Source organism: Suricata suricatta, chromosome 2 (genome assembly GCF_006229205.1).
Source record: "Suricata suricatta isolate VVHF042 chromosome 2, meerkat_22Aug2017_6uvM2_HiC, whole genome shotgun sequence".
NCBI classification, from domain to species: Eukaryota; Metazoa; Chordata; class Mammalia; order Carnivora; family Herpestidae; genus Suricata; species Suricata suricatta.
Genome location: NC_043701.1, coordinates 44,712,139 through 44,734,635, shown reverse-complemented (window position 1 = coordinate 44,734,635; position 22,497 = coordinate 44,712,139). Strand labels below are relative to the sequence as shown.

General features: G+C 47.6%; 1 protein-coding gene across 1 annotated transcript; it reads left to right on the top strand.

The window, feature by feature from the left end:
• Positions 1-8,152: 8,152 nt before the first annotated feature.
• GHRHR (growth hormone releasing hormone receptor) lies at positions 8,153-19,825 on the top strand. The gene is made up of 13 exons (XM_029955987.1): positions 8,153-8,209; positions 10,545-10,647; positions 10,741-10,848; positions 11,390-11,487; positions 12,541-12,638; positions 13,318-13,450; positions 14,640-14,793; positions 15,071-15,131; positions 15,643-15,712; positions 16,421-16,512; positions 17,082-17,211; positions 17,879-17,920; positions 19,700-19,825. Exons 1-13 carry the CDS (start codon positions 8,153-8,155, stop codon positions 19,823-19,825), a joined length of 1,272 nt encoding a protein of 423 aa, XP_029811847.1.
• The last annotated feature ends 2,672 nt before the right edge of the window (positions 19,826-22,497 follow it).

Below are 22,497 nucleotides of genomic sequence, written 5' to 3'. Positions count from 1 at the left end.
CCTACCTTTCTTCCTATATATCTATCTCTTAAAGGGAAACATGATTTCATACTAATACCCGTGTCCCCAATCCAGCACTGTGTGTTCATTCTGGCATTTTTTTCTTTACTTAGTTGTAATTTCTCTGGCTCACATTAACTACAGTATCTTTATTTGGATCTTATCATCTACAATATATTTACTTGTTTTCTCCACCCTACTATACAGGCAATGTGTTTTCAGGATTGTTAACCCAAACCTTTGTGACAAACAAATTTACTAAATAGAGTACAGAATTCATGTGCAGTACTTTTCATCCTTAGCTCCACAGTATCCAGGCAAAACATTTAGGCCAACTCTTTTCTTTCCTACTCTTTATAGAGTGTGGTGATGGTGTATATTTGTAATACAGTCAGATTCATTTGCCATAGTTGGCATCACTTCCTGAACACCTCTACCATTCTGGTTGGTTTTCACTCTTTGAGATGTATAGTTCTATGAGTTTTGACATGCCTGGAGTCATATATCCCAACACCATATTATAATACCAGACAATTTCTTGACTCCCCAAATTCCCTTATGCTGCCTCACTATAATCAGACTCCTTTCTTACCCCCCATCCTTAGTAATTACTGGTCTTTTTGGCCTGGTCATTTCTCTTCCCTAGTATGACATACAAACAGAAAGTAGCCTTTTGGGTTTGGCTTTTTTCTTTTACCTATTAAAGTAGATTTAAGATCCATTCATATTGTGTCATGAATCAATAGGTTGTCCCATTTTATTGTTGAGTCATTACCTATTGTGTGAATGTTACATAGTTTATTTACCATCATCTGTCGAAGGACATCTAGGTCATTTCCAGCTTTGGGTGATTATGAATAAAGCTGCTGTACATAATTGTATACAGCTGGACATAAGTGTTCACTTGATAAGTGCCTAGGAGTAGGATTGATGATAAGTGTATGCTTAACTTTAAAAGAAACTGCTAAGCTGTTTTTCAAAGTGGTTGTACTATTTTACATTCTCACCAGCAACATGCAGAAGTTCCAGTTGTTCTGCATCTTTGTCTATACTTGGTTTTGTCAGTTTTTAAATTTTAGCTATCCTAATACATGTGTAGTTTGTGGTTTCCATTGTTTACATTGTAACCTACCTGGGTCTTATGTTCAAAATGATTTCTGGCAGGTGGCAGATAGCTGGTTCTTGATTTTTCTTTCAATCTACCGATCTCTTTAATTGGAGTGATTAGCCCATTTACATTTAATATATTTACTCATATTATTGGATTTATCTCTACAGTTACGCTATTTTCTCTTTATTTGTACTATATGCTCGCTCTTTGTTTCATTTTTCTTTTTGTCCTTTTCCCTCTCCACCCTGTTCTTTTTGGTTAACCAGTTTTTATATGATTGATTTTATCTCTGGTATTGGCTGCTTAGCCGTTTCTCTTTGTTTTACTGTTTGTTTTGTTTTGTTTTGTTTCTGGTGCGGGAGCTCAAGGATTTCCAGGGTATGTCTTTAACTTATTACAGTATGCCCTTAACCTTATTACACTAGTTCACAGAGTAAAGACACTGCAAACATTTCCATTTTCTTCCATTTTCATCTTTGACTACTATTTTCATACTTTTTACTTCTATTTATGCCATAAATTATACATTACTATTACTTTTGCTCTCAATAATCAATTATTTTTTTCATTTAAAAATTTGTGGTAGAATATACATAACATAAAACTAACCATTTTAATCACTTTAAGTGTACAGTTTAGTGGCTTAAGTACTGAAGCATTAGGTATTCACAATGTTGTACAACCAGCATACTGTCTGTTTCCAGAATTTTTCATTGTCCTCAACAGAAACTCTGCATCCATTAAGTAACAGCTCCCCATTTCCCCAGGCCCTGGTAACCTGTATTCCACTTTCTGTGTCTATGAATTTGATTACTCTAGATATCTCATATAAGTGGAATCATACAGTATTTGTTCTTTTCTGACTGGCTTCTTTCACTTAGCATAATATGTTCATGAGTCATCCATGTTGAAGTGCATGTCACTACCTCACTCCTTTGTATAGCTGGGTAATATTCCATTGTATGTATGTATCACCTTGTGCTTATCCATTCATCTACGGATGGACACTTGGGTTCTTTCCACCCTTTTCCTGTTGTGAATAATGCCACTGTGAACACTGATCTACACATGTTGTTGGGAGTCCCCACTTTCAATTCTTTTGTATATATGTCTAGGAATAGAATTGTTTAACTTTTTGAGAAACTGCCAAACTGTCTTCCACAGCAGCTGTCCCATTTTACATTCCCACCAGTGGTGCATGAAGACTCTAATTTCTCTACATCCTCATCAACAATTTTTATTTCTCATTTTTGAAAATAAAAAATGTGTGTGAGGTTATATCTCATTGTGGCTTAGATTCATATTTCCCTAATGATTAATGATGCTGAGGTTCTTTTTGATATGTATATCATTTTTCAAGAATGTCTATTTGAATCTCTTGCCCATTTTTGAATTGGTTATTTTTTTGTTGAGTTATAAGAGTTATATATATATATATATTTAATATTAGTTCTTTATCAGATATATGACTTGTGGATATTTTCACCCATTCTGTGGGTGTTTTTCATTCCCTTGATTGTGCCCTTTGCTGCACAAAATTTTTTAATTTTAGTAATATCCTATTTATTTATTTTTGTTAAGACATCATTGTGAAATCCAGGTAATGAAGATTTTCCCTTGTGTTTTCCACTAAGAATTTTGTAGTTTGTAGTCTTGGCTCTTAAATTTAGGTATTTTTCTATTTGAGTTAATTTTTGTATACAGTGTAAGGGTCCAACTTCATGTTTTGCATGTGGAAATCTAGTTTTCCCAGCAGTGTTGGTAGATAAGACTGTCCTTTCCCTATTGAATGGTCTTGCCAGAGCTGTCAAAAATCAATAGACCATGCATGCGTGGGTTTACTTCTGGGCTCTCTATTCTATTTCATTGGTCCATATGTGTATATTTATGCCAGTACCACATTGTTTTGATTATTGTGGGTTTTGATTATTGTAGTAAGTTTTGAACTTAAGAAGTGTGATGTCTCTAATTCTTCCCCACTCCCCAATATTTTTTGACTCTTCAGGGTCTCCTGAAATTCCATGTGAATTTTAATATGAATTTTTCTGTTTTTGGAAAAAAATGCTATTGGCATTTTTATAAGGATTTCATTGAATTTGTGTATTACTTTGGGCAGTATTGTCATCTTAATAAATTAAGTCTTCTAATCCATGAACACAAGACATACTTTCCTTTCTTTAGATCTTTAATTTCTTTCAGTAATGTTTTTCAGTTTTGTTTTGTAGTTTTTTTTTGTAAAAGTCTTTCACCTCCTTGTTTAAATTTTTCCAAAACATCTCATTTACTATTGTAAATGGATGAAATGGTTTTCTTAATTATCTTTTTTTAAATATTTATTTATTTAGAGAGATGGAGAACATGAGTGGGGGAGGGGCAGAGAGAGAAGAAGAGAGAGAATCCCAAACAGGCTCCATGCTTAGCATAGAACCCAACTCAAGGCCTGAGCTCATGACCAGGAGACCACAAACAGAGCTGAAATCAAGAATGGGTCACTCAACTGACTGAGCCACCCAGGCACCCCTTAATTCTTTTCAGATTGTTTAATTTTTAATGTATAAAAACAACATATTTTTGCCTGTCAATTTTGTATCCTGCAATTTTGTTTAATTTGTTTATTAACCTTAGTAGTGTGTGTGTGTGTGTGTGTGTGTGTGTGTGTGTGTGTGTGTATTTGTGTGTATTCTCTAGGGTTTTCTGCAAATAAGATCACATCATCTACAAACAGATAATTTTATTTTTTCCTTTCCTGCCTCATTACTTTGGCTAGATCTTCAAGTACTACATTGGATAGAAGTAGCAAAAGGGGACATCTGTCTTCTTCCTCATCTTAGGGAAAAAGCATCAAGTCTTCATCATGGGGGCTGATGTTCACTGTGGGTTCGCTGTTAAAGAAGTGCCCTTCTGATCTTAGCATATCGAGTGTTTCTGTCTTGAAAGTGTTCCAATTTGTCACATGCTTTTTCAGCATCAGTTGAGATTATCATGTGTGCTTTTTTCTTCACCAATTAAAACTAAAATTTTTGTATATTTTATTTGGATTTCCTACTGTTTTTAGAAGATTCTTTTAAAAAAGAATGTTTTTGAGAGAGAGAGCACAAGCAGGGGAGGGGCAGAGAGAGAGGTTGAGAGAGAGAGAGAGAGCATCTGAAGTGGGCTCTGCAAAGACAGTGGAGCCCTATGTGGGGCTCAAACTCATGAACTGTGAGATCATGACCTGAGCCAAAGTCAAATGCTCAGCCAAATAAGCCACCCAGGTGCCCCCGGATGTCCTATTGTTAAGGCAGGAGGAGGGTAAACCCGTCTCTGCCGCTCTGATTTGGCTGCAAGCAGAAGTTTTCAAATACATTAAAACAACTCTCTCCATCTAAATACAAATAGATTATTTCATCTGTTTAATAGTATTTTAATAGTATTTAATAGTATGTTCTATAGTCTTCTACTGCATGAAGAGATTACGTTTTGTTTTGCTATTCCATTATCATTTGTGTTGTTATCTGGTTTTTACTACATAATACTTTTCTCTGGGGCAATATTCAGAAATGGAGCTTCTGGTTTTTTATTATGTTCATGTACAGATTTAAAAGAGCAGGCACATCTGGGTGGCTCGGCCAGTTAAGCATCCGACTCTTGATTTCAGCTCAGGGCATGATCTCACTGTGGTGAGATGGAGTCCCAGGTGGACTCTTGGCTGGGTGTGGAGCCTGCTTAAGAGTCTCTCTCCCTCTCTCTCTGCCCCTCCCCCACTCGAACACGCTCTTTCTCAAAAGTAAATAAATAAACTTAAAACCCCCAAAAGATCCTATCAAATTCTTTTCAAAAATGGGTGTTCCAATGTTCACTCCCATCTGCAAAGTATGAATACCATTGCCCACATTATTTTGCAAATACATGATTAGCCATTAACATTTTAGGCAATGTGATTGGTGACCAGGGTAGCTCATTATTATTTTAATTTTCATTTTCTAAAGTGTTAGTGATGTTGAGCATCCCTTCATTTGTTTATTGGTCCTGTAATTTACTTCTTTTCTGAATTGCCTGCTTACATATTTTGCTGACTTTTAAGTTGGGTTGTTTTTCTCTTTATTGTTTTGTAGATTTTTTTTTAAAAAGTCTTTGATATTATCTATTTGTCATTATTGGTCACAAATATTTCTTTAGTTCTGTAGCTTCCTTGTAGTTTTATCTGTGGTGTCCTTTCTGGAGCATACATTTTTAAAAAATTCTTTTAATTTTTTAAATTTATTTTTGAGAGACAGAGAGAGCACGAGCAGGAGAGGGTCAGAGAGAGAGGGAGACACATAATCCAAAGCAGGCTCCAGGCTCTGAGCTAGCTGTCAGCACAGAGCCTGACGCGGGGCTCAAACCCACGAACCGTGAGATCATGACCTGAGCCGGAGTCGGATGCTCAACGAACTGAGCCACCCAGGTGCTCCGGAGCATACATTTTTAAAAAAAATGTAGATGTGGTCAAACTTATTAATCTTTTCTTTGTGATTTTTCTTTTTTATATAAGAAAGTTGCCTTTTTTCTGAGATCAGGAAAATAAATTTCCATTCTTGGGAAAAATACCTTACTGCATTTTTTTATAGTTAGGGCTTTAAATGTTGTAGAATCTATATTTTGTAAATGTGAGCTAGAGAGTTAATCTTATTTTTTCCATACAAAGATAGAATTGATTGTTCTAACCTTACTGGCTAATAGTCCATCCTTTCTACAAACTCCTATTAGTGATTGTCCCACTGTGAGGGAGGTTCTGTGGAAGGTAATTTATATGCCGTTTCTTGTTTACTTATCCTGTCAAGCCCAGCTTGACCCTAAGGAGGGTATTATGCCCCTTTTCCAGGTGGGGAGACTGAGACTCAGAAAGGTTGCATAATTTGCCTAAGGTCACACAGCTGGCAAATGGTGGAGGCAGAATTTGAACCTGAGTAGATACGGAGGTAGTTAAAGATGGGGGTTCAGTGACTCTGGTCTATTCGGAAGGACAATGGGCCTGGGAGATCCTTGGATCAGGGTTTCTCAACTTTAGTTCCATAGACTTTTTAAAAATTTTCTTAAAATGTTTATTACTTATGAGAGAGAGAGAGAGAGAGAGAGCAAGCATGAATGGGGGAGGGACAGAGATAGAGGGGGACAGAGGATCCCATGCAGGCTCTAAGCTGACAGAGAGCCCAATATGGGGCTCGGATTCACAAACCGCAAGATCATGACCTGAGCTGAAGTTGGATGCTTCACTGACTGAGCTGCCCTGGTGCCCCCGTTGACTTTTAAAACCAGGTAATTCGTTACCTGGTTGTGGGGCCCACCCTGTGCGTTGTAGGATGTTCAACAGCCTCTCTGGTTTCATTCCGTTATATGCCAGTAGCACCTGGCCACCCCTCCTCACCGCCCTTCACCCCTGCCTGCGGTAATGGAGACTACCTCCAGGCATTGCCAAATATTCCCTGGGGGATGAAATTGCTCCCTGTTAAGAGCCACTAATTTAGATAATAATAATTATTTCGTGTCGTAAGTCATTAACCATGATTAATGCTAATGCATCGACACTAATTACCCACAGTGATAAGCTGTAATATGTATGCCTGCGCTGTGGCTTATTTGTAGCTGATGGTCGGAAGGTTTTAGCTTTCCCTTTCCATCACCTTCTCAGGGGTTCTGCTCTTGCGCACCTGTGAGTCCTCCCTCAGCCTGCCCCTCCTCGAGATCTGCTTCCTTCTGAAGCAGTGGAGCTGTGTGTGCCTCCTGCCCGCACCGATTTTACCGTGAAGCACAGGACAAGGGCAGGTGGGTCAGGGGCTTGGTGTGGCTCATGTTTTTTTTCCAAAATATTTTTCTTCAACACTTTGTCGGCGATGAATATGAGTGGATAAATAAAGCCCTGCTGATGTAAAACGATACCTCACTCTAGACGTGGCAGGGGTGAGGAGGTTTCATCGTTCATGATTCATGTCTGGGCTGTAAACATGCCTGCCGTCACCAGCAAGCTCTGGGAATGCAGACCTGCACCCAAATGTCAGCACCCGCCAGGGACAGCGGCCTTCAGGGCCCTCGGAGACACAGCGTGCTTCCGACTCCCCAGATGCTGTGCGAGATCTGGTGTAACTTAGCCAAGCTAAAGACTGGCCAATTGGGATTCCATATTTTAAAGTCTAAAACGATATAAAAATGGCCAAGTAACACATGTTGAAAATCATTTGAACAGCTATGGAAGTCCTCTAGATTTTTCTGTTGGTAACAGTTGTCTTGCTCTATTCAGGGAGGTCTAGCTGCATGAATCCCCTTGCAAACCTCCTGTTCAGCTCATTTTCACCTGTTGCCGTGAAGACTTCCGGAGAGGCTGACAGGCCCTCGTGTGAAGTCCAAAGCCTTGATGACTGGACATCCCACCCTGCCTTCCAGGCTGGCATCCTTGCTGGGGAAAGAAGTGAGGTCCGGCTGATATGACACCTTCTTGGCCTGTGTCGGTGCTTCACATTTTCTTTTCTAAGCTCATTCCTAGCCTGTATCCCCGCAGCCCTGAGCCCACCCTGCAGCCCTCTGGATGAGGCTGGGATCACCAACTAGACTGGGGGCTCCCTGATGGCAGGCCCAGGTCTTCCCCTCTGAGTCTCCTTCACTTGAGGGGGCTCTCTCCACGGCCGGTCAGCAGAAGGCTGGGCTCAGAGAATATTTACCCGCCGGGGCAAGAAGTGTCCTGTGGCTCTCACCTCTCTGGGCCCTAGCTGTTAGGACAGGCACACAGGCAGATTTAAGGACGGTGTGGAAGGGAGTGGGGTGGGTGGCCCCTCCCTGTTGGGGACCTGGGGGCCCACTCCGGGGCTGGGGCTGAATTGTGCACGGTGTCCTGCAATCTTGTGAATATTTAGCTGGTTCTGTCCCCTTTGCTGGCTCCTGCCTATGTAAACAGCCACCGCGGTAGGGGAGACAGAAGCTGTGGTGGCAGCAGCAGCAGCAGGGGACGGTGGGGAGTGAAGAGGGCCGAGGCTCACAGCAAGGACGAGGCGGACGACGCTGACTGAGGGAGCCGCAGTGAGCCCTGCCATGGGCAGCTGGACGTGGGCTGTCTGCATCCTCTGCTTGCTGAGCCCAGTACCACTCGTGAGTAGTCCCTCCTGCCTGTCCTGCTGGGCTCCAGACCTGAGAGCCACAGGGCCACATGGGGGGGTTCAGCTGGAGCCCAGTGGGGTCCCCGCTGCCCTTCCCCAGCATACAACCTTCTTCCTACTAAGCTCGCTGTAGGTGCCATGGGTGGGGGAACTCCTGAGATGGGTGTTCCCCCTCCCCTCCCCAGCTTTTCCCTCCCCGGCAGCCTCTTGTCTCTGGGTAGCTCTATGAAAACCTGGCTGAGCTGAGTTAACCTGCCTGTGTTTCCCCCCAGGGCCTGTCTGTGCTCTCCGGGGGCCACAGAGATCTGTCTGCCGAAGACAGGACTCCTAATCAGGGAGGCATTTAGGGCCTCTCCTTGTCCCCCAAGTCTTCTCTTCTCTGACCTACCCATCCCGAAATCCTCCACAAAACCTCCAGACCTCTCCCGATGCCCAGCATCCCAGGAGCCACACTCCCCATTTGGTTGCTGCCTCTTCAGAGGGTGTGAGCCTGAACAGTACGTGGAGAACAGCTGCTCCCCTCTTTTTTTTTTAAAGTTAGTTTTTTTTTTGTTTTTTTTTAAATGATTTTTATTTATTTTTGGGAGACAGAGATAGTGCGAGCAGGGGAGGGTCAGAGAGAGAGGGAGACACAGAATCTAAAGCAGGCTCCAGGCTCTGAGCTAGCTGTCAGCACAGAGCCCGACGCGGGGCTTGAACCCACGAACCGTGAGATCATGACCTGAGCCGAAGCTGGCTGCTTAACCGACTGAGCCACCCAGGCGCCCCAACTGCTCCCCTCTTGTATTGGGGGGACTATGCTTCTCTTGATATGCCCTGGGGGTGGAGAAGCTTTTGGCAGACTGATATGCTGGAGAATGGGGTGCCCTCCCTGAATGTGCTGGGATTTTCCAGCATGTTTTCTAGGAGTTATTGCAAGTGATACAGGGACCGGGTCAGGACATACAAGGTACTGGGTTGGGAAGCTCAGCTCATGTGGACCGAGGGGTCTCCTTCCTCCTCCACTGGCTTGTGTGTGTGTGTGTGTGCGTGTGCACACATGTGTGCACGTGTGAGAGCATGTGTATGCAGGGGCTGCCACTCCTCCCGGGCACAGTGCGGCACCTGCCCCTAGGTGCACAGCCTTTGGGCTCGAATCCTGGAACAGCGAAGGGAGCTGTGTGGCCGACGCAAGTTCTTCACCCCTCCTGAGCCTCACGTGTCTTTTTTGTAAAAAAGGGATATAATATCTGTTCTCCCGAGCTGTTGTGTGTGGAGTGGGATTTTATTTGTTGAGGGCTGAGCATAGGGTGCAATATAGATAACTTGAAAATTTTTTTTTAAATTGATGTCTAGTTGACACACAATATCTTAGTTTTTGCCTTAGTTTCAGATGCACCGCGTAGTGGTTTCACAAGTTTATGTTACGCTGTGCTCACCACTTGTCACCATACAGCACTGGTATAACCCATTGACTTTATTCCCTGTGCTATACCTTTCCTTCCTGTGCTGTATTGATTCCATAACTGGAAGCCTGAATTTCCCACTACCCTTCACCTATTTTGCCCATCCCCCTCCTTTTTGTTGTTGTTGTTATGCTGGTAACTTCTACAGTGGGGGAGGCTCCTTCCTCTCATCTGTGTGCACCCAATGGTAAAAGTGCACACTCGCTCATCTCCCTACCCTGCCCCTCTGCTTCCATCATCACATGTCCTTATCTGGCTCTGACATTCCTGCCACCCTCTTATAAGGACCTCACGTCTACCCAGATAATCCAGTATCATTTCCTCATCCTGAGATCTTTAACTTGATCACAGCTGCAAAATCTCTTTGGCTGTGCAAGGTAGCATATTCACAGGTTTCATGAATAGGATATAGACATTATCATGTGTATGGAGGGCATTGATCTGCCTACCAAGGTACTTTATGCAGAACCATGTCCAGGGAGAAGGAGGGCAGAACAAAGGGAGTAGAGCAGGGAAGGAGGCAAGGCCCTATATACACACATCACTGACTCCGTCACTTCCAGGAGATCCTCCAAAGACTTGTGTTTAATGTGGCTCAGAACTTACTTCCATGAGATGACACTGGGAAGCATGATGCTGTCCAAACCTCCATCTTTCTTTCCTTCCTCCCTATCACCCCTTCTGTTTCTCCTACTTCCTTTCTTCTTTCTTCCTGTCCTACCTCCACCAAGGACACTTGTAAGGGCCATGAGCCAGGCCCTGTGCTTAGGAGCAGGGGCACAGGAAAGAATCAGGCTTTGTCTCTGTCCTAAGGTCATTGGGACCAGAGAACCAGCAGGAGCACCCAGTGTCTTGGCTTACCCCATTAACTCCTTCCTGCAGGTGCTGGGCCATGTGCACCCAGAGTGTGACTTCATCACCCAGTTGAGAAAGGATGAGAGGTCATGTCTACAAGTAGCAGAAGGGATGCCTAACACCACCCTGGGTATGGCGCTTGGGAGAGAGGGGGTGGCTTCTCAGACTCCTTTGTCTCCTCTGGCCTCAATACCCTGAGTCTGCTCTATTCTCTTCTTTCTAGGCTGCCCTAGGACCTGGGATGGGCTGCTCTGCTGGCCAATGGTAGGGTCTGGTGAGTGGGTGACTCTCCCCTGCCCAGATTTCTTCTCTCACTTCAGCTCAGAGCCAGGTGAGAGTTCTGGGCATGGTGGTGGGTGGGGAAATGAGGTGGTTTCATCTGGTGGCACCAGAATATGGCAAGCTCATCCCTGGCTTTGGGGCGGGTAGTAAATCTGGATTTGAACACCAACTCCCCTTCTTCCCATGTGACCTTGGGCAAGTCAGTCAACCTCCTGATCTCAGCTTCCTGACCTGTGACCTGGGGAAAATGAGAACATTAGCCTCATAAGGGGTGAGGATTGGACCCAGAGCCTGACCCCAAGTAAATGTTCTCTGGATGTTAGCAGGAGGGCCTGGCCGTGGGGGTGGAGGGGAGCAGCAGAGCCTGTCTGACTGCAAGATGCTACTAGCTACCCAGTGGGGGGAGCGTGGAAGGGCTAGACCTGGAACCCAGGCCCCTGGAGGGAAAGCTACCTATGCTCTGCCATTTGGAGGAGCTGTTTGCAGACCCTGCCAGGGTCCCTGGATGATCCACACACCTCTGCCTGTCTTGGAGAGAGAGAGTAGGAGTTTTAACCAAATTTCTGTTTCCACCTCGGCATTCGCTGCAGGAGCCGTGAAGCGGGATTGCACTGTCATGGGCTGGTCGGAGCCCTTCCCACCTTACCCTGTGGCCTGCCCTGTGCCCCTAGAACTGCTGACTGAGGAGGTAAGAGGCTCCTGGCATCTTAGAGGAAGGGTCACCATGGATGTTTGTATGGGTGGTGGACTGCACAACTGTAGAGGCCATCATTTCCATTGTAGCCAGCAGGTTGGAATATTAAGTACAGCAGTTTCCAGAAGATGGCAGTGTCTGGGAGAGGGAGAGCCCTGGTCTTTTGCTAATCTGCTCAAGGTTGCACGTGTACTAGGAGAGAGGGAGGCAGAGGGCAGGGTGGGAGATACCCTGGCTGCCTTGGCGTGCCCTGACCATGCCCAGGCTTCCAGGACAGGAGTTTTGAGTGGTTCCAGGGAAACAGAGACTCCTCATGGTCCTGTGAAAACTCCTTCCCTTCTCTGGTCCACAGTCTATGGAGTAGTGTGCATGCTCCATATGCCTGAATTGAGCGGGGCCTTTGCAAGGTGCTTCCGTGCCCATAACCTGCTATATCTTTCCCCTCAGCCCTACAAGAGAAGGCATGAGTCCATTTATCAGATGAAAAGGCAGATATGGGTGTTGATTGCTTGCATCCCTCAGGAGTCCCCAATCCCTCTCCTTGGCCTGCACCCTCCATCTCCATCTTGGGGTGGGGGGGTAGGGATGTCCAGGCTGGACTTTGGTCAATCTAAATACTTGGTCATAGAAAGAATTATTCCCTGTGGCTGTCCCTAGATGACCCTTTTCTTTGGGGAATGTTGTATGCCCAAGATGGTGAGGAAGCAGGATGTCCATAAATAAGACAAATTTCCTCTAGGGCTTTTGTCCTTCTTCAAGAAAATGTAGTGTCTCTGCTGTCAGTCCCCTTCCCCACTGCCCTCGACCCCCTAGGAATAGTGCATTATCTCACTTCTGTCCCCACCCCCTGTCACCAGAAGGCCAGGTGCAAGACAGGCTTAACAAACACTTCCCTTCATGAGGGAGCTTGCCGGGTTCTTATGGGTGCCCCTGCCCCCAGATGGTGAGTTCCGGGGTAGAGCTGACAGCCTTCACCCACTTGGTTGTCAAGCCCCCCTTTCCCAGAACGTCCAGCTGCTGAGACTTTCTCTGTCTTGACCCTCCCAGAAATCCTACTTCTCCACAGTGAAGATCATCTATACCTTGGGCCATAGCATCTCGGCCGTGACCCTCTTCGTGGCTATTGCCATCCTGCTGGCTCTCAGGTTCGCTGTCCTCTTCACCTGTTTGAGAAACTTTACTGCCCTCATCTGCTCCCACCATTGTCCACAGCACCAAGCCTGATTCCTTGCTTTCATGTTCAAGAAGTTCCCTGATCGGGCACCATGGCCATTCCTAGCTTTTCCTTTTCTTTTGCCAGAGTGTTTCTTTTCCACCCCTCACACCTGAGGGCTCACTGCAATGGCTACACCTTTACTCCTGTGGAACATGTTCTGTTTGCTTGGAATGCCTACCTCCTTTCTTCTTGATGTATTTATATCTGCCAAAATTCAAAGCCCAGTTCCCACCTGCTTTAAGAATCCTTGTTGCCTCCCCTGTGGAGCCCTTCTTGACTGTTCCAACCCTTTGACCATTGCCCCTCTTAAGCCCCCCGCCCCCGACTTCAGAGTCACTCCCATAACAAGTCTCCATCTCATGGAGATGTGCCTCAGCTCTCTGAGCACCCAGAGACTTCCCTGGGCAGCATCCTGCCATTTCTGCCTCTGTTCCCCAGACTATGAGCTCCCCAAAGGCAGAGACTGGTACTCTGTCCTCACCTATGCTGAGCCTTGGCCAGCTGCCCTGCATGGCTAACTCTGAAGCCTCAAGTTCAGCCAGGTCCAACCCAAGTCAGTTCAGTTCGCTGCCAACCATGCTCACCCTCATCCCTCCCTGTCCCTCCAGGCGGCTCCACTGTCCCCGGAACTACATTCACACCCAACTCTTCGCCACCTTTATCCTCAAGGCGGGAGCCGTGTTCCTGAAGGATGCCACCCTCTTCCACGGCGAGAACACGGATCACTGCAGCTTCTCTACTGTAGTAGCTGGCGCTGGAGGGTGTGGGGTGGGTGGGTGGAGGGGAGGCTGTGCTAGGGACCTAGATGCAGGGGTGGGGGGGCCTCCAGCCTGCCCAGTCACAGAACAGGAAAGACCCCCTCCCTTCCTGCCTCTCCCCAGAGTCAGGTTCTAAATCTCCATCCCATTTCTTGGATCCTGGGGCCAATCTGTGTCATTTCCCATATTTCATGTTCCCTTTTCATTTCTTACTCCATACTCCAACCTGGCGCATCCATTGCCCCACCAGCCCTTTGATTTTATACTTCCTCCTAGTGTGCCTGTCTGTGGCTGGGTGTGGGTCTGCCCTGGGCTGGGTAGAGCCGGGTCCCTCCCTCAAGAAGCACCCACAGTGCCTGGGGGACAGAATGCACCAGATTATGGGACCACCCCGTGGGGGAGGGGGTATTGAAAGCTGGGCTTCAGGAAGGAGATGGCTTTGGAGCTGGTGGGGGGAAAGGGGAAGACATATTCAGTGGAGGGACCAGGGTGAACAGACTCACAGACAGCATGTCCAAGAAGCAGGAAGTCACATGGGGGTGGGGAGGTGGGAGAAGCAGAGGAAAGTGAAAATAAAAGGAATTTGGGGACCAGTGGGGAGGCCCAGTACTCACCAGGCACACTAAAACTGTGCCAGAAATGAACAGATCCACAAATGGACAAACCAACAATGACTGTAATGAGCTTCTGACAGACGTAATAGATGTGTATGGAGCACTTAGGTGGAGCCATTGTGCTAAATGCTTTGCATATATTACTGCCTTTTATTTCCTAGTTATATTTTCATTTTAGTCCCATTTGTACATGAGTGGGACTGGGGCCAAGCTCGGGCCATCTGAGTTCAGAGGCAGTGTTCCTCAGCGCTAAGGGAGCAAATCATAGTGAATGAATGAATGCATGCATGGGTGAGTGCCTGTATGTTTGCAGGAGTGGATGGTGGCCTATAGCCACAGCTCTAGAAACTGACCTAGATTGTAGATGAAGAGCAGGAGGTATGGGGAGGTTACCTAGCTAATACATGGTAAATTTGAACCCAGACCCCAAATCTGTGCCCTTAATCACCACATTATACTACCAAGTTTCCTCTGGGGCAGACTACGGTTGAAGGATCAGAGTAGTTAGGGCCTCCAATGGGCACCCAGCTCTGAAGAACTCAGATCCCCGGCCCACAGGTTCTGTGCAAGGTCTCCGTGGCCACCTCCCATTTTGCCACCATGACCAACTTCAGCTGGCTGTTGGTGGAAGCTGTGTACCTGACCTGCCTCTTAACTTCCAAGTCACCCAGCACAAGGAGGGCCTTCTGGTGGCTGGTTCTTGCTGGCTGGGGTAAGCACCAGGGCTGGCTGGTGGAAGACTGGGAATGCCCAGGAAGTTTATCCAAGGGTCCCTTCAGCTTACTGATGATGACCCAAGGCCCAGAGAGGAGAAGGGACAGCCTGTAATCCTCCAGCAAGTGGGGGCCAGCTCCCCGGCCCGTGGGCTTTACCCTGGTCCCACATTCCTGGTGTCCTGTGTGGCTGGTGGTTGGTGGTGGCAGGTAGGGGCAGGCCTCTGGGCCAAAGACACAGACCCCTTATTTGTGTCTCCTCTGTTCCCCCTACAGGGCTCCCCCTACTCTTTGCTGGCATGTGGGTGTGTTGCAAGGTGGCCTTTGAGGACGTTGCGTGAGTGTGGGTGGTGACCTCAGCACATGGCACCAGGCTCCCCCTGGGGCATGGGCTGAACAGTCAGGCCATGAAGCTGTTCTCCAGGCAGGGGAGAGAAGGACGCCCCAGTCCTGCCTTCAGGGAACTCCCAGGCTTGAGCATGAGATGGAAAGGCCATTGTGGATAGCATGGAAGGGGCATGTCCTGGGGTGGGAGGAGGCCTCAGATCCTCGGGGTGTTGGGCTCAGGGAGCAGTGAGGGTTGGGGAGCACAGTAATTAGGGGCCTCATGGAACAGGGGAAGTTTGGGGGCCAGTAAGAAGCAGCTCGGTGGAGGGAAGGAGGGTAAGCCCAGCATGGATCAGTGCACCCCTTTGGAAGGTGGCCAAACTGGCTGAGGGGGGAGATAAGGCTGGGTGGGCATGGAGAGGAGGGAGGTATGGGGTTACTACAGGAAAGGGTTTTTCAGCAACTGCATTTTTTGCTACCCCCCCCCACCCAAAATCAGTCCTAGCCTGTCTTCTTCTTAGGTGCTGGGACCTAGATGACAGCTCCCCTTACTGGTGGATCATCAAGGGGCCCATCGTCCTCTCTGTTGGGGTCAGTTTGGCCAGCATCCTCTGCTTCATTCTCTCTGGGCCTGCGGAGGGGTGGGGGGCTCTGTACAGCAGGAAACATGACCCCAGGCTGGGAGTCAGGATACCGGGCTCTTCAGCAGGGCTCTGCCAGATTCTCCATGAGGCCCTCTCTGGCCCTAATAGCCCACTGGTAAAACTAGGGGGGCGGTGGTCCTTACCAATGCTTGGGCTCCTTCCAGCTCAGAGTTGTGAGGAAGTTGGGGCCTTGATTGTAGATCACCCACTACCACAGGGAGGCTGGTGTGGGGCGTGGAAGGAGGGCTGTAGCTGAACCCACCACCCGCTCTTGTGCATCAGAGGCTGGTGTGTGTGGCCTCGGTAGAAGTGCACATTTCCCACAATTTTATCAAAAGTGAGGGATGCCTACTTTGTGCCAAAGTAGACCCTGGGGGTGCTGGAGGCAGGATGATGGGACCCAACCTCCCACCCTTTATCCCAGGGCTGGAGAGGGAGGGGGACCCTCAGCCCCTCAGCCCCTCAGCTCCACAGCTCCACGTGGGATCTCCCAGCTCCAGGATACAAGTTCTGGAGCAATGACCTGTACATCCATCCACCTGCACACCCCTGTGCCTCAAGGATTTGGGGTTTCTAATTCCCAAAGAGGCCCTGTCCCAGGCCACCAGGGCCACCCTGACTCTTGCCTTTTAACTTCTTACATCTCTATTTCCAGGTGAACTTTGGGCTTTTTCTCAATATTGTCCGCATCCTGCTGAGGAAACTGGAGCCAGCTCAGGGCAGCCTCCACCCCCAGTCTCAGTACTGGTAACGTGTGTGTGCATCAGGGGATGCTGGGGACTTACCTGGAGTGGGAGTTGGTGTGGTTCTGTTTCATTCACTGGCTGGTCCGTGCTCCTCCCCATGCTTCCAGAGAAAGAACAGATCTGGCCCCTGTCTTCTAGGTGATCACAATGGAGGGAGAATAGAGGCAAACATCCAATTATCAGGCCAAATGGGTTGATGAGTGCTGGGATCCATTTCTATGGGAGCCTGGAGAAGGAGAACCTTTCTAGATGGGGGGATCAGGATAAGGTATGGTTAGGGAAGATGTCCAGGAGGAAGTGGTCTTTGAACTAGACTTTGAAAGAGGCATAGATGCTGATTGGAGCAAATGGAAGGAAAAGCATTTGGCAGCAAGAACAGTGAAGTCCATGGTCCTGAAATAAGGAAGCCCTGTATTGTACCACACTATGTATTTGGGGAGGACGGCTTTCTCCAGGGTGCCCGGTGCATAGCATCCCTATGGGGAACTGATGGGAAGTGGGAGTGAGCAGGGGGCACGGGGGAGTTTCTTATTCCAGTCTTGGGTACCTAGGGCTTGTCTTTTCCTGCAGGCGTCTGTCTAAGTCAACACTTCTTCTCATCCCGCTGTTTGGAATTCACTATGTCATCTTCAACTTTCTGCCTGATAGTGCCGGCCTGGGCATCCGCCTCCCCCTGGAATTAGGACTGGGCTCCTTCCAGGTGAGGGCCCCCACAGGCACTCTTCCCCCTGAGTCCTTGGGTAGGAGATAGGTGGTGCTGCCCACTGCCCACAGGTTTGATTGACTTCATGGTAGGTTGAAGGCTACTAGACTGGTTATTTTTTCTTCCAGCCACTCATCTATCTATTTAATTGTCTGTCCATCTCTCATCCATCCATCTCTATTCATTCAACTACCCTGAACCCATCCATACTCATCCATTTATCCATCTATCTACCCACTATCCATCCATCTATCCATCCACATACCCATCTACTCATACATACATCTACTCATCCATCCATCCATGCATCCATCCATCCGTCCTCCACCTATGCATCTGTCATCCTCCTATCTGTCCATCTATCCATGCATCTAACACTTATTGAGCACCCATTATGTGCCAGGATCTGTGCTCAATACTAGGTGATACAGAAATGAAGGAAATCAGAGAAACAGGACAACAGCATGGCCTTGGCAGGCTTGCTCTGAGGATTACATGAGACTATGCCTGGCACATAGACTGAATGCATCTACCTTCCCTTTTCCCAAGGCCCTGGCCCAGGCCACAGCCTGGGGGTGGGCAGAGGAAAAGGTAGTAGAAAGACAGTGGATGCCTGTGGCCGGGCCAAGTATTCTGATGCAGTCCTTTGTCTTTGGCTCCACAGGGCTTCATCGTTGCCATCCTGTATTGCTTCCTCAATCAAGAGGTATATGACTCTCCTCTCTATCCTTAGTCACTGACCCTTCCCTCCCACCAGACCTGAGGCCTCCTCCTCTCTTCTACCCAGACCCTGTAAATCCCATCTCAAGCCAAACTTTGATTCCTGTGATCCTTTGTGAAGCTTAGTCTGTCCTGAGCCCCTAGATCAAGCTGAACCTGATTGCTTCATATAAACATCCTTTATCCATCCCTTCTCTGGGCTGGACCAAGTATAGTGTCTATTTAGGACCAGGGATAGTCTAAAAGGATCTCCCTATTCTGTTTCTAAAACTAAACAAAAAAGGAGAGTGGAGGAGGGAATAAGTCAGCTCTGGGAGATACAGAGAAATCAGAGACAGAGGAACAGAGAAAGTCAGAGGCAGACATAAAGGTAACAAGGAAAATAGAGTCAGGTATAGCAATAGGGAGGATGATCGAGAGCAGAGGTGGAGATACTGAAACACCTGGAAGAGAGAGACTGATGGAAAGAACAGACCAAGCAGAGATAGACCCATGAATAGACAGGTGGTGACTGATACACATGTAGACATATGGAAATATGGCAGAGAGAGGAGAATTCAAACATCCTGCCCAGAAGGCACCTCGCATCTGTCCCTTAGGACAGACTCGCTTGTTGGGGAGGTGGGAGAACTTAGCTGAGTGCCCTGGATAACGAGGCCCTGCTCTGTGCACAGGCAGAGTCACAGGCTCCCTCTGCTGTCATGGACTTGCCATGGGCTCTGTTCCGCCGGAGACCTGGGTGCACACCCAGTTCGCAGCTGTGGAACAGTGCTTGGCCCTCACCTGCCACCTCTGTCCCAGACTGGCTCCACCCCTCTGACTCTTTACTTGTACCCCAGCCTCTCTGAGTCTCACAAGCCTTCTCTGGTGTCTGGGTGCAGACACAGGACTGCAGTGTCTCTGTGTAGTGGCTCATGGATCCTGCAGGCACTGAGAGGGTGAGGGACAGTCCTAGCTGAAGCTGGTGGGACCTGGGAAAGAGGCTCCCATGGAGAGCTGTGAAGGGATCGATTCCAGGAAGTCATGTTGGAGACCAGATAGTTACATACCTCTAGCGATGGGGAGCTTACTACTTCTCAATAGCTCTTCTGTTGTTAGGCACCTGTGGGGAAGCTCACCTTTATGTTAACAGAAATCTGTCTCCCTTTTGTCTTTCGCTACAGCCCAAGTTTAGCCCTGTCAGGTGGGTCACAGCCTCTCACCCCCTCTACCTCCAACAGCCCCTTGGGGATGTGACAATATGGATTCCTTCACCCCTGCCCCCACCCAGCCACTTTTCATTCAGGAATCTCATTCCCCTCACCTGCAGCTCCTTAGACAGGGTTCTGAGTCTTTTCTCCTTTTAGGTTGAATCCTCTGGACAAGTTCCCAGGGGCCATAGTTCAGTTCATTGGGCAGGGGCAGGAATGACTCCCAGGCAGAGGATGGTCTAAGCCACCCATGGAGAACTGTGGGGTTAGTTGGCCAGAAACTGAAGAAAGCATCCATAGAAAATGTTTTGAACTGGACCCACCCAAAGGCAGTGCTAAAAGTTAGAGAAAAGAGCTAAAGGGAATGGCCAGAAATACTCACAGGAAGGAAGAAGTAGTATCTTTGAGAGACAATACTTAGTAGTGGCTACTAAGCCAACCATGGCTTCTTATCTCCCAGGAGTCCAAGTGTCTGTTTCTCCTGCATGGTCACTCCCTGTACCCTCAGTCCCATTGGGGTGGCACACAGAAGTAGCAAAGGGACCTTCCTAACATCCTCTCCCTTGTCCCTGGAGGTGAGGACTGAGATCTCACGGAGGTGGCATGGCCATGACCCTGAGCTGCTGCTAGCCCGGAGGGCCCTCACCAAGTGGACGACGCCTTCCCGCTCTAGGGTGAAGGCGTTGACATCCGCCTGTTAGGCTGGCCATGTCACGCGACCGGAGTCCACACCTGAACTTGCGCAGCTACGAGAGCCCCCCACCCCCACCCTCTGTAGAAGCAAGAGAGACCAGTGTCCCCTGAGAGCCCTCGGGCCATGTCCCCACCCCAGCTGCTGCCCAGCCCTGGGCAGGGCAACCCTTTCACCCTGTTTTACACCTGACCCAGGTCCCTGTGTGTCTACCTCTGACCTCCCTGGTTCCTCCATTCTCCTCCAATTCCCTTATCTAGAGTCTGGGCCATAACCCAAGGCCAGAGGAGCCAATAAACTTGTAAATGAATAGATAATGAGAGTTTTGAGTGAATATATGCGCCTCCACAGGGCAGGGACCTACAGCCTTTGCTTGGCCTCTGGTGCAGAAAGGCCTTTCTTCATTCCTTTTTCCTGTTAGTCGCCATTATTCACCCACGCAAGCATCTTCATGCGTAATTTATTCTTAAAGTTTATTCTCCCTTGTCTCTGTCTCCACTCCTCCCACAGGCAAACATTCCAATGTGTTTAAAGTGAATATTTGTGTTTCTGTGTGTTCTTGCAAAATATGTAGTATTTTGTGTGTGTCTGTACTTTTAATTTACATACATTTTGTTGGTTGTGTGCTTCATCCTGCTTCTCACATTTTCCCCCCAGCACTCTGCTTTTAAGACATCTCCCCATGTTGTTGTGTGCTCATCTGGTCTCTCGTTCTGACTGCCATATGGTGCCACCTGGTGTCACTGCCCACATGTGACCTGTCCCGTCTCCCCACCACTCACACCCTGCAGGTGACTATTCACATGCATGTCCCCTCATGCCCCTGGACCAGTGAGCCTCTCTCTGGGACACAAACCCAGGAGCAAAAGTGTGGGGTCATTACTTATGCCTTTGCTTATGTGACGAAGCGGCACCAGATTGTGCTCCAGAATGCTTGCAAAACCTGCACCCCCACCAGCAGCTCCGCCAACACTTGGCGTTACCCAGCTTTTTAATGTTTGCAAGTCAAATGGGTGTAAAGTGACATCTCATTGTTGTTTCAATTTGCATTTCTCTGATAACTAATGAGTGCAGGCATCTCTTCCAGTGCCTGTTAGCCTTTTGGGTTTGTTGTTCTGGAAATTGTCTGGGTCCCTTTCCTTATTTGTCTCTGGGGTGGAGTGGAGTGTTCTCAATTCTGGGCGGTTCCCTTATGTTCTCCCTGTCGTGTGCCTTCCTCAGCCCATAGCCTGCTGCCTGCTGCACCCCACTCAAGTGAGGGCCCCTGATGCAACACGTCCTCATGGCCAGTCCTTGTGCCACCTTGGTGGGACGGAGGAGAATGGGAACCAGTGCTGTCCTATGGGATTTGTTGACTAATGGGAGACTGGGGTACAGAGAGTAGGCAGACATGGATCTGCAGGTCAGAATGAAATCCCTCACATTGTTAGTCGGCCCATAGCAGATCTACCATGTGAAACTCAGCCCCATTCCTGGGCTCCAGGAAGCCTTCCCTCGCTCCACCAATATCTCCTGCTATTTTTCCTCCACTGCACACCCTCTTCCCTCAAGTTCCCAGGGTTCCATTGAAAGGAGACTCAGCCAGATGAAATCCAAGGTCATGCTGTTGGCCATGATACCCAACTACCCAGTGTCTTCATGGTCAGACAAACATCAAGATGCAACTCCAGTCTAAGAGCCCTATCATACCTTCCTTCCTTTAGTCTCAGATCAGGGCATTGAGAGATATAGACGGGATTGAAAAAGAAAAAATTCAGCCATAATCTCATTACTCAAAGATAGTCACTGTTGATATCTTGGTATGTTTCCTGAAAGATTTTTTTCCCCTCTGCATTTCTGAACCATCTTGAGGTCACATTTATAAATTTGTATTTTTTATGTTTAAAATGAACATATACTATATAAAAATGGCCAATGAGCAAGTAAAAAGATGCTGAATGTCACTAGTCATTGACAGACTGTAAATCAAAACCACACTGAGATACTATTTCCCACCCACTAGGACGGCTAAAATGAAAACAGTAGACAATGACAGGACGCGGAGAACTGGAAGTCTTAGACATTGCTGGTGGGAATGTAAAAGGGTACAATTGCTTTGGCAGAAAGTCTGATAGTTCCTCAAAAAGTCTAATGTTGACGGGCGCCTGGGTGGCTCGGTCAGTTAAGAGTCAGACTCTTGATCTTGGCTCAGGTTGTGATCTCTCGGTTTGGGAGACTGAGCCCCGCGTCAGGCTCTGCATTGACAGTGTGGAGCAGGCTTGGGATTCTCTCTCTCTGCCCCTCATACTCTCTTTTTCTCTCTCAAAATAAATATATAAACCTTAAAAAAAGGTCCAATGTTCAGTTGCCACATGACCCAGCAAATTCACTCCAAGATTCATAGGTAAGAAAATTGAAAACCTCCATTTATACAAAAACTTGTATGCAAATACTCAGAGCCACATTATGCCTAAATGCCAAAAGTCAGAAGCCCAAATGTCCATCAACTGATGAATGCATAAACAAAATGACGTATCCTATAACAAAAAGGACTGAATAACTGACACACACCACATGAATGAGAAGAAGCCAGTCACAAAAGGCCTCATGTTGTAGGATTCCATTTACGTGAAGTGCCCAGAATAGGCTAATTTGTAGACACAGAGAGTAGATTAGAGGTTTCCGGGCGTTGGGGGAGGGGAA

Excerpts from the sequence above, each read along its gene's own strand:
- GHRHR (XM_029955987.1), top strand. The coding sequence starts at position 8,153 with ATGGGCAGCTGGACGTGGGCTGTCTGCATCCTCTGCTTGCTGAGCCCA. Across the intron at positions 12,639-13,317 it reads GCCATCCTGCTGGCTCTCAG|GCGGCTCCACTGTCCCCGGA; the intron begins GTTCGCTGTCCT and ends CTGTCCCTCCAG. Across the intron at positions 15,132-15,642 it reads GTGGCCTTTGAGGACGTTGC|GTGCTGGGACCTAGATGACA; the intron begins GTGAGTGTGGGT and ends TCTTCTTCTTAG.